Genomic DNA, 15,110 nt, shown 5'->3' with positions numbered 1-15,110 from the left:
TCTGCGACAAATGTTCTGCGACAAATGTTCTGCGACAAATGTTCTGCCTCTTCAATGGTAGAATACACTTAAGCATCAATGTGTTGATTACCACATGAAGGATGGCCACTGATATGAACAATGTGATAGATCAAGTTCTCTTGGTGCAACTCTGCTCTGTAACAGAAGGGGTTTTCTACAGAGGCAAAGGAAAACACACTCCTCTTCATTTTTATGCAGACTTTTCTTGATCCAGAGCAATATTGCGGGGTATGCCCATTGTGAAATGATAATTTGGTGACAGTAGCCTAACTGAATTTGTTTCTTTCCTAGGGTCTGGGATGTTAATACAGCAGAGGTCTTGAACACACTAATTCATCACAATGAGGCAGTGTTGCATCTTCGTTTTAGTAATGGACTGATGGTCACATGTTCAAAGGACAGATCTATAGCTGTGTGGGACATGGCCTCTCCAACTGACATCACTCTGAGAAGGGTGTTGGTTGGCCATCGGGCAGCGGTCAATGTGGTAGACTTTGATGACAAATACATTGTTTCAGCATCAGGGGACCGAACTATTAAAGTGAGTTTAAATGTTCTCCAATCCTCCCCATCCTGTCTCAATTTCTTCCTCATCTGTGTGTGTCTGTCTCTCCTCACTGAGAGTCTCTGCTGTGTTGGTTCTTCTCTGTCTCCGTTTCCACCATTCTCCAGCAGCTTAGAGAATTTACTGGCTTCTTTTATTCTAGCACCAGCAGAGGATCAACACCCTATACATCAACTGTTTCCTCCAGCAATCCTGCCTGACCACCTGTGTTTCCAACTCTTTGTTTTTGATCTTGTTTCTAATTTACAACAACTGCAGTTTTTGCTTTTGTTCCTTCTGTCCTGTTTGCTGCATTACTGCTTTTGTGTATGAGAAATTGCATGACTAATGTTCATGTTTTAAATAGCTGCAGCCTTTCATGAAAGGAAGCCTGGATACTGTACTTGTTATAACATAGGATATTTTTATCCCAAGGTTTCTCTTTAATTATGTTTTCTCTTTGCCTGCCAGACCTAGTACATGTTTGAGTAAATAAACACTGCCAGGATTTCTGAAATTGCCTCTTGTAGACATTAATTTAGAAAGGCAAGATTTGAATCTCCTACCCTACTCTGGGTTGTACAGAACTGTGCCTGATGATTACCTGATCAATAAAACTCAGATCAGGGGCCGAGCCGCATGAGACTTGAATCTGTATCCTTTCCTGTCCTGGAAACCCATTTAATAGCCTAGACTTCTCAACTGGATCGATTTACTGCAGCAAGCTGTTTCTTTCTACTATTCTTTCATAGGGTGTGAGTAGTTCTGTCCAGGCCAGTATTTTCCCATCCTGAATTGCCCTCGAGAAGCTGATAGTGAGGTGTCATCTTGAATTGTTGTAGCTCTTATGGTTATGGGAATACCCACAGTGCTGTTAGGGAAGGAGTTCAAGTTTGACACAGCAACAGTGATGGGTCGGCAATATAGTTCCAAGTCAAGGGTGACTTGAGAGGCATAGAGGTGGCAGTCTTGGAAGGTACTGAAACGAGCTTTGGTGAGCAGCTTCAGTGTCTTGTAGATAGTACAGCTGCTGCTACTGACCAGGTACTGAAGTGGTGAAGGGAGTGAGTATTTGATCTAAGGTGCAATAAAAAGTTTCCTCCTTGAAATATTTCTTTTTGATACTTGCTGACCTGTTGGTAACTTCCAGCATCTTCTGTTTCATGCTTCCAGATTTTCTTAATCGCTAGTGTTTTGAGCTGTAAAGCAGCAAGCTATTCAGATTGTGATCACGTGTTCAGTATTCATTAAATTATTAGTGATTTTGTGATTATAGTTCTTTAGGTTTTTCTGTCTTCTTTTTCCCTAAATATTCTGATATTCCCTGCAAATGTGAGGTAAAAATGCACTTGTTAAGTGAAAAAGTAGCTAGGGCCTAGACTGCACTGCCTGGAAGTGTAATGGAGGCAGGTTTAATTGAGGCATTCAAGAGGGCATTATTTCCATTTAAATCATGCAGTGTTCAGAGTTGAGGGAAGAAGGCAAGAGTTTGGCACGAAGTTAAAATGTTCAGACAGCTGATGCAGATATAATGTGCTGAATGGCTTCCTGCAACATAACGCATCTGTGATAGTATGACTTTGTGACACTGACCTTTTGGCACATTCCCAAATGGTTATACTTTGACAGTTAGCAGAGTGTATTGGCAGATTGCCAGTGACATCCTTGGGTTTGAATGAAGTTGTAGACATGCTCACCGAGCCGATGGGTTTGGTTGCAAACCCTTCGCCCTGCTAGTTAACATTCTCAGTGCGCCTTTGGTGAAGTGTCTGTCCTCTGTCCACCTCAGTTTGTTGAGGTGTTTGGTACCACTTCCAGAGGTGCGCGGACGATGTTTTAGCAGGGTGACGAAATGTTTACAACCAAACCCATCAACTTGGCAAGCATGTCTATGACCTCGTAATAACCTTCTGCCTCATCATTCATCTTAACCCTCAGACTGTAGGTCGAGGTTAGATATGATGTCTACGTGCTTTGACAATACGCTGGCCAGTGCTTTTTGCAAGCTGTTTTTCTGAGTAATGATACATTTTTCTCCATTTGTCTTCGTGTTCAGAAGCTGGAGATTGTTTTGAATCCCTATGAGGTCATTGTGGAAAGAGATGGGTTTTTTTTTCAGGGCATGATGTATCTTTTGTGTTTATCCTTGCAGGTGTGGAGCACGAGTACTTGTGAATTTGTGCGTACCTTGAATGGCCATAAGCGTGGGATAGCGTGCCTTCAGTATCGGGACCGACTGGTTGTCAGTGGTTCCTCCGACAATACCATCAGGTAGAGTCTTGACCTGCTGAATCTCTGTCCATGTATATGAAATGATTAACAGATTATAAGGCTTGAGGTGTGCTACGAAGCTGCGGAACCAATAATTAACTCCCAGAAAGGTGGCACAGGCAAAGTGGGCCGTGAGGCATCCTCTTGCTATGTGTCCCTATACTGCAGAAGATATAATCACTTACCATGCACCAAACATGACTGCCATGCTATTCAGACATACCTGATTTACCATTGTGTTATGTTACTGGTAGCTCTGCAATGTGCTAACACAAGTAATTAAGAAACTGATTCAGTCGGTCTATCCTTTCTATCCACTAAAATTAATATCTGGATAACGTCGGACCTTGTATTATCCAGTGCCATATTGAAGTGATTGTTTCTATGCTCTCAAATAAAACATAGTGTTGATTGTTAATTTCAAGGAGGGTGTCATTGAGCTGACTGCTGTCCCCTCCCTGGCATCCAGACTGAAGGTTATTGGTTAATGATCAAGAGCATTGACATTTGTCTAGGCAGCGACCCTGTCCCGTTTTGACTCAGCATGCACAATCCAGTATGACTGCTGTGCTCAAGAGATGGTGGGCAAGAGCATTGGAGGATGTTCTGTGTTCTTGGGGAATTGCAATGCTTGAAAGACAAAAGATTTGATCATTTGCGAATCTGTAAATTGGGCATTCCGATATAAAGACAAGTATGAATTAGAGTCTTGTGGCATGATGGTAGTTTTCCTACATCTGAGTCAGACCTTCAGGACAGATGGGTGTGTCATACATGTCTGAATAAGTTGCTTGAAAATGTTTAAAAAGCAGATTGAGAATTTTTTGCGATTTTGTGTATAGTCTGTATTATTTTACTATGTCAATTTGTTCCAGTTTGTCTAAGACATTAGAAATATACATTTTATTCATTCGTGAGATGTAGGCATTGTTGCATTCTTCGTTGCTCGTCAATTAGCCTTGCTAGGCCATTTAAAAGTCAGTCCCATTACTGGGTGTGGACCAGGTCTGGATTACACATTTCCTTCTCTATAGGACATTAGTGAACCAGATGGGCTTTAATGGCATTTAGCAGTGGTTACATGTCATTAGACAGCTTTTAATTCCTGGTATTTTATTTTTTACTGAATTCAAATTTCATGAAATGCCATCATGGGATTTGGACCCATGTCCACAGAGCATTAGCATTACCGCCACATCACCATCTCCCAGACCTAGGATGGATTTTAAGAGAGGTAATTTGAAAATAAATTTGCAGAAAAGTTATTTCAATAAATAAGTTTTCAATTGAAAATCAATTCCCTGAGAGGATGGTGAAAGCTGTTAGCATTTGAATGAATCAAAGCGTATTAAGTTTCTTTCAGAAAATAACATTTTGTTTACTGATTAGTTTGAGATAGGATGTGGTTAGCTATAATGTAATTGGGAAGAACAATTGTCTTTGGACTTCCTGTTCCCCAAGCTCCCCGTCATTAAATTTTTCCTCGTGTCCTGTTCAGAAAATGTAATAAAGGCTAATTGATACCTCATGTAGTTACTCAGATTGTGAAAGGAGAACTAGATGGACTTTGTTCTCTTTTTTCCCAACCTGGTAATCCTCTTGTTCCTAATGAGCGTAAAGTTGCACCAAATGAGAGAGAACTCAACAAATGGACACTTAAAATTAGTAGAACGAATAGCAGTGTGAATTTGTTCATCCTGTTCTTTACTTTCTCATGTGAAAGGTTACCATTAGGGTAACCTTGCACAAATGTCAGTTTTATTTTTTGGAATGACTTGACTCTTTCACGTCTTGGCTGCTGCCTTGACACCACTGAACAGTCTTTGTAGGAAGCCATAGTTGCTAAGAGCTGACTGTGAGTTGGCTGTCTAGACAAATGACTGTGAGGAGGGTCATATGGTGTTGAAAACATATTTCCTGTAGGTTGCTGGGTGGGAGGTAAGTACTGACAATAGGTGATTCCCAAATGGGGAATAGTTCTTTTCACCACCACTGACACCTTTCACCTTATGATAGAAATAATAGTTAGAGAACACATCCATTCACTGATATAGCTGAAGCATCAACTGAATGTAGAAGTTGTCTGTCATGTTGGTATTCCCTTTTACAGGTTGTGGGACATAGAATGTGGTGCCTGTCTGAGGGTTTTAGAAGGCCATGAGGAATTAGTGCGATGCATTCGATTTGACAACAAGAGGATTGTGAGTGGAGCTTACGATGGGTGCGTATAACTCTGTAGACAATACTTGGCGATTAAAAGATTTGCATTTATTTTGCGTCTGTCATCACTTTGGGATGTCTCAAAGCTCTATAATATTTTAGGTGAAGTCAGTGCTGTAATATTGGAAAATGGCTCACGAAACACATGGAAGACCTGCCTATCTGCTCAATAGCACCTTTGCAAGTTGTTTCCATTTGGATTTTTGTTACTTGCTGGCTTGACATGTTTGCATTACATGGACTAGGAGGTACAGAGTGCTGCAAACTAAGTGTATAAAGCACAAAGATGAATGTCTGAATCTGCTGATATTGGCAGTCTGTAGTGAACCAAGGAAGGATAACTGGAAGCTGTGATATAGTGAAGGCTTGTGTGCCATTCCTCTTCTCTCCCGAGGTGTTCCAATCTGCTGAGAATGGCAGAAAAGACCGAAGGGCAAACTCCAGGAAATTGCCTTCCATCCCCTCTTACGTAATCAAATGGAGAACCAAAAATCCTTCTAATCCATGACTTACTCTCCTTTTCTGTAAAATCTGTGCAGTTCTGAAAAGCAATGTAGAATCGTACTTGCCATGCCAATAAGAAATCTGTTAATTCAGGGTGTGATGTGATAGGAATTAACTGCCTGGCAAAAGGAATAATTCTTAACTTCTAGCCTAACTACCTGCTATCATATTTGGAATAATTTTAACTATCTATCTCAATCGAAAAGATGGCAAAGAATTAAGCATACAGGATTGATAGTGGAAGTTTATAACCCCCTATTTTTCTGAGAACCACTTTTACATGAATTGCGCACACATCTCAAATATTCATTCTACATTGGTATTCCTCTTCTGCACAATGTCATAATCCTGATGTGTAGACCCTGTTCCCACAGCCCTTTAAATTCCTCACTCACTCTTATATAAATCTTTACCAGGACCTCTGTATTGTACATACATGCCTTGAAGCCTCCCAGAACCAAGCTCATAAACAAGAACTTAACATTTTATTTGGCATCTTTCATGTTGAAATTGTATACAGATGTCAGTGATGTATATGATGAGCTAACCTGTTTTGGTGGCATTGGTTATGGGATAAATGTTGGTCAGAAGTCTGAGGAGAACTGCCCTGTTGCTCTTCTAGTAGTGTAATGAGATCTTTTCACCTCCGTTATGATCTCTGTTCATTCAAAGTCTGATACCTCTGAACGGGTCAGCCTAGATTTTCTGGAGTGACACTCAAACTGTGACCTTCTGACTCATGGGACCCTGAATGACAGTTAATATTGTGCATAGGAAATTGGCAGGCATTTGTCACACCCAGGCCCTGCTAATGTGTAAAACTTTACCAGTGATGTGCATACATTATCAGTTACAAAGAGTATGTATGTACCTGCACAGTTGACTGAATTAAAATGTTTCCATCCATAGTGCATTGTGGTTTAGACTTGCACTTAATTGCTCAATATTCCCCAGGCTATATAATAATTTTTATGTATAACATGTATATGTTTGTCTTTCCTTCTTTCTCCAGCAAAATAAAAGTATGGGACTTGCAAGCTGCTCTTGATCCTCGAGCCCCTGCAAGTACTTTATGTCTACGCACTTTGGTGGTACGTATGCACACTTCACTTGCTAGTCAGACGGTATTTCTGCAATGGGAAAGGGTGTACTAAGCTACCAATGTTGAGTCATAGATGTAAAGTAATTCTTAGTAGAGTGATTGAACTCTATTTTTGTTTTAGTCAATTGTGATCTGGAATGAACCACCTAAAACGGTGATAGAAGCAAATTCAACAGGAACTTTCAAAAAGGAATTGGTAAATACTCTAAAGAGAGTTTCAAGGCTTTAGGGAAAAAAAGAGGCATTCGGATCAAGTAATAGCTGTTTTACGAATTAGCCAGGCACAGGGCTGAATGGCCTCCTGTTTGATGACAGTTTGAACAAGAACTGCAGAATTGTGTAATGTCAATTATGGGTAAGGTACTTTATATTGTTGAACTTGTAATCCGGAGACCTGGAGCAGAGAATCTTGAGTTCAAATCCCATTACTGTGAGGCAGATTGAAAACTTGAATTCTGTTCCAGTGCCAGTGACTGATAAGCTGCCAGATAAACTCAGCTAAATATATTGACCTTAACTCCAATACCACAGAAATGAGAATGCAACCTGGAACTTGCCAAGTCTGTCGCCTTTTTTTTTTAAAATTAACCTGTTTTTCTAATCAACCGGTTCAAAGATGTCATTACACACTTCTGGAGCAGGTGGGACTTGAACCTGGGCCTCCTTGGTCCAGGGCAAGGACACTATCACTGTGCCACAGGAGGGCCCTCAAGTCTATCTTGTTTAATTTTTATTTTCATTGTCTACAGGTGTTGGATAATAACTGGGACTCTTATGAATCTTATCTTGCACCTTATGAATAAGAACAGACTGAAACTGTGTTTAAGCTAGGAGGTGCATGTTTCTAATGCCCATCTCTGCTAACAAATGTCTACAAGACTGTAAGAATTGGCTGTACTTTCATCCTTTACTGCCTGGCTCTCTATAATATAACATACTTGACTCAGTTATTCACTGTATAAATTTGCTGAGTTGTTAGGGAAGTCACACAAGTAATACATAATATGCAATTTTGCATGCTCATTTGTCTCTCCATCGTTGGTCCAGATCAGTTGTCATAAAATGAGCTGTGTGTAAAGATCCTTCTCCATTACTCCAGCAACACCTCTCAGTCCATCTTAGATTAGCACCCGAATGTACCAAGTTTGGTGCATCTCTGGCCATCCTCTTATTTCAGAGCAAAATTAATTGTGTGAATTAGAGATAATTTCAGCCGATAGATACACGTCTAACAAGGCTTTGACTAGCCGTGCATATGTCATGCAAGGCTGACACACGATGCTGAGCGAAGCAGTTTTCATTCCTTCAGTGTGGGCTCAATTTTAATCTCGAAACCCAGCAGCAAAAAAGAAATGTCTGATAACCATTTACCTGTAGTCCACTCTTCCACCTCTTGTCAGATTTTTTTTTTGTGTGGATGAATGTATAAATGCAGTTGAGAGTTATAAACAAACGCTTGCAGTTTTCAATGATTTTTTTATTTTGTAAAATGGAGTTGCTGAAAGTTATGATTGGTTTTTAAGCAGAATGTTATAGCCTTGTTGACAGGTTAAAGACTTGCTTGCTTGACTTAACACGTGACGGTTGGAACATTCTAAATAAATTGACTGCTGGCTGGAAGATGACGGCCTGCTTTGTGCCAAAACCCCTATAGCGTTAAAAAGATGTACTCTTCAAGAAAAGCACAGCAAGAAGTCTTGAAGCTTCCTGTTTATGCCAATAACATAGGTTGCTGTGGCTGCATGTCACTATTTGCGGTAGTGTACTCGAGCAGAGAGGCTTTACATGCCAATCCCTTGTGCATCTTTGTTTGCCAGTTCATCAGGACCCCCAATTCCTGCAACTTTTAAATCATTGCCCATTCACTTGCCCATCCAGAGGACACATGGGTTGCCATCAGGAGAACTCTCAGGCAGAAATGTCAAACTGGTTAGCACCCCTCTCACTAATCATAATACCATAAGATGTAGGATCAGAAGTAGATCATTCAGCCCATGCTCTGCCATTCAGTAAGGTCATTGCTAATCTGATAGTCCTCAACTCCCCTTTCCTACTTTTACCCCATAACCCTCAATTCCCTTATTGATGATTAGTAGTGTAGCGATTGTCTAGGAGCCAAGTTGGCAGAGGTCCCATTTGTACCCTCCTCAATGGAAAGCTCTTGTGATCCATGCAACTTCAGATTTGAGGAGTTTGATGGTGTAAGCAAGGAGAAACTTAACTTTCACTGGCTGGAGATTTCAAATCACAGGAAGCAGATTTGTGGTGATGGACAAAAAGTCAGGTGCAGAGAGTTGTTAGAACAATGCTTTATAATCTGGTATGTACCATTTGCAAGGGTAATGGAGCAGTAACTTTAAAGGGGCATGGGCTAGATAGTTGAGTATGGAAAATTTACAATGTGAAGGGAAAGAGCAGGGGAGAGGCTAAGGCACAGTAGCCTGCATGACCCTCTCCTGCTCAGCAAGTTTTGAAATTCCAGAGGCATGCAGGCTACACCGCTTGAACAGGTTCATGTAGGCAACATAATTACCAAATTACATTATCAAATAGTCATTTGGTAGTACAGAACTTGAATGCCACTTTTTAAAAAAAAAAAAAAAAAAAAAAAATTTTTCCAAAGCTTTCTGTCTTGCACTCATGAGAACATTTCTCAAGAAATAATAATTTGAGGAAAACCAGCATTTATACTGCATGAGCGAAGAATGCTTGCTAGCTTCTCAAGTGAACTTAGGTAGAGACATGCCATGGAGAACGCACCTATTAATGATGATGGTTAACTGCCAGGCCTAATTTAAGTTTAATGTCCTGACAAGTTCAAGAGGAAATGCTTTGACAAAATGTACCTTTTATCAGTAGTACATGTTATCAGCTGAGTATTCTCACTGTAAAAATGTTGAAAGGTTTCTTGTTTTTTCATTTGTTCGTGGAATGTGGGGGTCACTGACAAGACTAGTCTTTGTTCCCTATTCCTTGACAATCGTTTATTGTCACAATTGTAAAATATCAGTTGCATGTTAAATAGAGGATAGTCTTATTTAAGTACAATATCCCCAAGTAGGCATGTATTGTGTAAGAGAAATCCCTTTATGTTCCAATAGTGAGAAGTACGGTATATTCACTTGGCATTGTCCCAATATTTTGATTTGCAGGAACACTCTGGCCGGGTATTTCGACTGCAGTTCGATGAGTTTCAGATCATCAGTAGTTCCCATGATGATACCATACTGATCTGGGATTTCCTGAATGTGCCATCAAGTAACCAGAATGAAACACGCTCACCATCGAGGACATACACCTATGTCTCCAGATAACGGAATATGTGGCCACTACCTGGAGCAGGTGCTACTGAGTTCACATTTTAACCAATCACTGTTAACGAAACACCCTCTTTTTGCTGACCACTGAACAGGAGCCCACCTTTGTCATAAACATCCTATACAAGTGCTGCTCTGTAACTGGACACTACTTGTGTAAGGGGTACCCTGGCGAGTGATTATTGAGCAACACTGTGGGAGCTGGACTGACATCAGTAAGATATAGTCAGTATTATAGTGTTGAACGCAAGAGTTCCTAAATGACAGTGAGAACATCTGGAATCGCATCAGGTAGAGATACAGTCAGTAACATGGTGCTAAGGGAAAGGGGTTCCCAGTGACAGGGCACTGGAATCACCTCGATCGACACATAGTCAGTAACATGGGATGCTGTAGGAGAGGGGTTATTACAGGCAGGGATCAATAGCTGATTGTGAGAGAATTTGCATTAATATTGATAGTTACAGTCAGTAACATAGGGGTCAAGTTACAGTCAGTAACATAGGGTTCAGGTTACTGAGGGGTGAATGAGCAGGATTAATATCAGTTGAAAGATGTTGGTTAACCAATTATAACCCTATATGATTTGAGTGATTTAAGTGATGGATCATGCAGCATAGTTGCTGTTTGAGATTGCCCTAAAGGCATGTCCACAGCAGTAAATCTCTACGTCTGGCTGCTTGTGATCTTAGTACAATTGCAACTTGGAGTTTTTCTTGTAGTGAGTAGCTTTAAACAGAGATGCTGACAAGCTGTACAAGTGAAATTAAGAGGTGTTCCAGATCTCGCCTATTTTACCAATATGTTTGCTATACACTTTGTTAGAAAGCTTTTACATTTCAATATAGGCCATGGAGTTCACAAAAGGAAGCTATCTTGGTTAAGTTTAATGTCCAGTGAAGACAGGTGCATTCTTCAAGAATTCCCTAAATTCCCAAAGCAGTGTGAGCCAGCAGTGAAAATTGCTTGAGTTTTGGGGGATGACTGACTACCTGTAACTCGATCTTCCAAGACCTGAGATCAACTAACCCATAATAGCACAAGCTGAAGCAGGTCTTGTAGCTTGGCTAAGATGTTCACCTGCATTCCTGATGAGTATAGCTGCCATACACCACAAGTACTTGCTCCTAATGAATTAATGGTATGATTTAAATGCAGAATTGCTGAAAAAAGATAATTCTAGGACAGAAGCCAAATGTCCATCTTTAGGGGTTGATAATGAGTTCTGTACTGCAGAAAGATTTTGAGTTTTAGTGACTTATTTCAGCTGATATTATTTTGTGCCCATCAGGAACTAGTTCAGATATTCAGTCAATGCAGCATATCTCAGATTCATTGTGGATGCTCTTTATTCTGCTCCAACAGCACACTTCAACTCCAATCTGCAAAACTAAAAGTCTTTTACATTACTGTAATGTCTCCTCTTTCTGTGCCAGCCAGTTCCCCACCCATCTGAAAGAGATACCAATTTAATGCAAAATGGAGAGGCAGTCCTTGAAAACAATCCAAGTTCACTTTTTTATTGGATTTTTATCCTATTAGTCTCTGTTTTAGTGTGTGGAACATAATTCTAGAGTGGTAAGGCCAGACTGCTTGTATTCCTGACATTATTTGGTATTTCCTGCTTGCCCTTCATTTCTTTATTTAGAGTTTTTATGTCAGGAGAGAGCTGTTTTGGCAAATGGGTCAGCATCAAATATTGATATTTATGTAGCCCAAGTGAAACAGAACATGCTGCTCAAACCAACAGTATGCGCTTTCCTCCAGAATTTGCTGTATTTTCAAAGCAAATATGAGTCATCCGTAAAGAGCTGTACCTGGATAATCTGATCTTCCTCCTTCCATGCCGCACTCTGACAGCTCTTCCCCTGCTCCTGTTCCACCTGCTGGGCCATGAATCTGAGATCTGGGCTGCCCATGCTCTTGAGTGCTATCTGTATTGATGCTGGTGTCCAACAGTCTAGTTCCAATGGGGCTGAAGACCATATTGTCCTGGTCATGCAGCCTCCCCATTCTCTAGGGGCACATGCTAGAAGTGAATGCAAGACCTGGCAATGAAAGGGTACTACGCAACCTGACCAAGGGTTTGCGGAACATTCTCGATTCACCTGGGATGTAAGAACTATCAAAGCCAACTGAACCCTGTACAGCAGCTTCACTCAACACACTAACCTCCTTCCAGAATTTTACCACAGACCTGTTTTATACAGCATTGTACATGGATGTATATTAATACCTCAGAACAGTTTCAGTTTTATTGGACATGTGAGCTTTTAAAGAGGTCAACACTTGTCTCCACAAATCAAGCTGAATTTTGCTGTGAAGGATGTTTTAACAAACATTTCCCTAAACCCTGGTTATAGTGTAATACCTCAATGTGATTGACTAAACTAAAACAGATTTGAAATCAAAAGTTACAACTGTAGAAGATGAAACTGTTTCAGAAAAGGCATTTGTAGACTGTCATGTAAACTACCATGAAGTTTGCTCAGGTCATTTCATAGAACTGCATAATATTCACTAGGTTTCCTTGTCTATCTTACACGAAATTAGAGCTTCACCTTAAATGTGTTCAATTGACATTTGTACTTGTCAGTTTATCAGCCTTCCTATTATTAGTGCTAGCATACAGATCCAGAAGCCCTGACAACCCTGTCACTTATCCAAGTTGACCATTCTTTGTGTGTGAACTCAAACTGAAAGTTTTAATGGGCAGGTGACTCTGGTTTCCTTGCAGATAATGATGAGAAATGGAATCTGGCTGATTGCTCCCTACTTGATTATGTACTTCAATTTGCTCTCTACTTTAGTTCCAGGCTGGTTTTACTAAATGAGCTCTCAAATATATGCTTCCAGTGGAGCAAACTGAACTGGTGGCTTTTTCTTTGGTCAGATGTATTTTAATCTTGGTAAAGATATGGGTGGTAGCTTGTACAGTGCATTGCATTCCAACAGAAACTGATATGGGCTATGGTTGCAATCAAAAAACGTTTTCATAGAAAGTGAAGCTTCAATTTTAGCAGTCACAGCTCAGCACTACTGACTGCACTCGCTGCTCCCCTTTAGCCGTCAAAGAAAGTAATATGCAGTTTGTAATATAATTTTTGACAGTTTTTGGCCTGGAACAAATTCTTCATTCTTTGCTGTTCAATTCATTTTCATTGATGTAACCTGATTAAAATTGTTCCCATATGATAACCTGGCTGTTTTAACCTTTTACTCTGCTACTCCTAAACTGTGCTTTAACTGGGAAAACACTTTTTAAAATTCCGTTATGGGATGTGGGTGTTGCTGGTTGAGCCAGCATTTGTTACCTGTACCAGTTACCCTTGAGAAGATGGTGGTGAGCAGTCTGTTGAACCACTGCGGTCTATGTGCTGTGGCTAGATCCATAATGCTGTTAGGGAGGGAGTTCCAGGATGGTTCACCCAATGACACTGGTGGAACAGTAATATATTTCCAAGTCAGGATGGTGAGTGGCTTGGAGGGGAATTTGCAGGTTGTGCTGTTCACATGTATCTGCTCCCCTTGTCCTTCTAGATGGAAGTTGTCATAGATTTGGAAGACGCTGCTGAAGGATGTTTGGAGATTTTCTGCAGCGCATCTTATAAATGGTGCATGCGGCTGCTACTGAGTATCTGTAGTCAGGACAGTAAATGTGGATGTGGTGCCAATCAAGCTTTATCCTGGATGGTGTCATGGAATGTTTTTGGCATTGTACTTCTGCAGACAAGTGAAGAGTAATACATCATTCTTCTGACTCGTGTCTGTAGATGGTTTGGGGTGTCAGAAGTGTGACTTGCAGGATATAGAAAGTCTTTTGCTTTGGTTTCTCTAAACAAAAGTGGTTGTTTTTCAACTAAACTGGTTTCTTAACCAACGAACTCCAGGACATGTAATTGATCAGAAATTAATGAAGTTCATTAGCTCATTTGATGCCCAACATTCTTGTAGTTTTGAACACTGCACTGACTAAATAGAAGGGCCATTGGTTGTGATTAGTTTTGGTAGATGAGAAAGTTGAACTTTTCTCTCTGTCAAGGAAAGCAAATGAAGTTACGTGCCTGTAGCCGGATGTTTGATGCATAGTGAACGCCATTCAATGGGGAATATGTCTGCTGTCTTTATTGAAGTGCTTTGCTCATTGAAATTGTCTGTACAGTAAATGTTCAAAATCATCACTCTTATTTTGTGGAGCCTCCAATGAAAACAGCACACAGTAGACATAGGGCTGTACAAGAACATATTGTGCCTTTTGATGAAAAAAATTACTTTTATTCATTCTTGACATCCTGCACACTGGGAATAGACAAAGCTGATTCAACATTCTGCAAACCATGAAAAAGGACAGAAAAGGAATTGAAAAGGACAAACTGTTCTTCAGTATCTGACTGTTCCCTTCGATCTTTTAAGCAGCTCTGATGCCATCAGTATGAGTCCTTCCAACTTTGCAGTGGGTCATGGAAGGATCCTGATATTGAAGTACCAAATTATCATTGCCTACGGCACCTTCCCCTGTAACCAGCGAAGGTGCAACACCTGTGCATTTACCTCCTCCCTCCCCAGAATCCAAGGGCCCAAACATACCTTCCAGGTGAAGCAACATTTCACCTGCTCTTCCAAGAACCTAGTCTACTGCATTCGCTGCTCACAATGTGGTCTCCTCTACATTGGGGAAACGAAGCGTAGACTTGGCGACTGCTTCGCAGAACATCTATATTCTGCTTGCAAAAAAGACCCTGAACTACCTGTTGCCTGCCACTTCAATGCACCACCGTGCTTCCTGGCCAACATCTGTCTCTGGCTTGCTGCAGTGTTCCAGTGAATCCCAATGCAAGCTGGAGGAACAACACCTCATTTTCCGCTTGGGGACCCTACAGCCCTCTGGACTCAATATTGAGTTCAATAATTTTAGGCCCTAAACTCTCCCATGTCCCAGCCCCCCACCCCACACACCAGGCCTTGTTACCACATAGCCTGCCACTACATACCCCCTGTTGTTAGTCACTAACAGTCCCCATTAACAACTATTCACCCTCCCAGCCTGATCATTAGCAACTCCTTTGTCTGTCCAACTGTCTTTCTCTCTCTTTGGGCTCTATCCTATCGTTTACTCCCTACCCCGCCCACC

At 40.8% G+C, this 15,110-nt stretch overlaps 1 protein-coding gene across 3 annotated transcripts in view; it reads left to right on the top strand.

The window, feature by feature from the left end:
- LOC109915133 (F-box/WD repeat-containing protein 11) overlaps positions 1-15,110 on the top strand; it is a 169,937-nt gene that overhangs the window by 140,988 nt on the left and 13,839 nt on the right. For all 3 annotated transcript variants that reach the window (XM_048604049.1, XM_020514736.2, XM_048604047.1), the window contains exons 8-12: positions 313-562; positions 2,718-2,836; positions 4,947-5,057; positions 6,573-6,651; positions 9,815-10,004. In XM_048604049.1, coding sequence (XP_048460006.1) covers positions 313-562; positions 2,718-2,836; positions 4,947-5,057; positions 6,573-6,651; positions 9,815-9,976 — 721 coding nt within the window. In that variant the 3' untranslated portion in view covers positions 9,977-10,004. The remainder of the gene's footprint in view (positions 1-312; positions 563-2,717; positions 2,837-4,946; positions 5,058-6,572; positions 6,652-9,814; positions 10,005-15,110) is intronic.

This window comes from Rhincodon typus, chromosome 12 (genome assembly GCF_021869965.1).
Source record: "Rhincodon typus isolate 14 chromosome 12, sRhiTyp1.1, whole genome shotgun sequence".
Taxonomy (NCBI): Eukaryota; Metazoa; Chordata; class Chondrichthyes; order Orectolobiformes; family Rhincodontidae; genus Rhincodon; species Rhincodon typus.
Note: the sequence above shows the minus strand (reverse complement) of the source record. Positions and strands in the feature narration are given on the sequence as shown.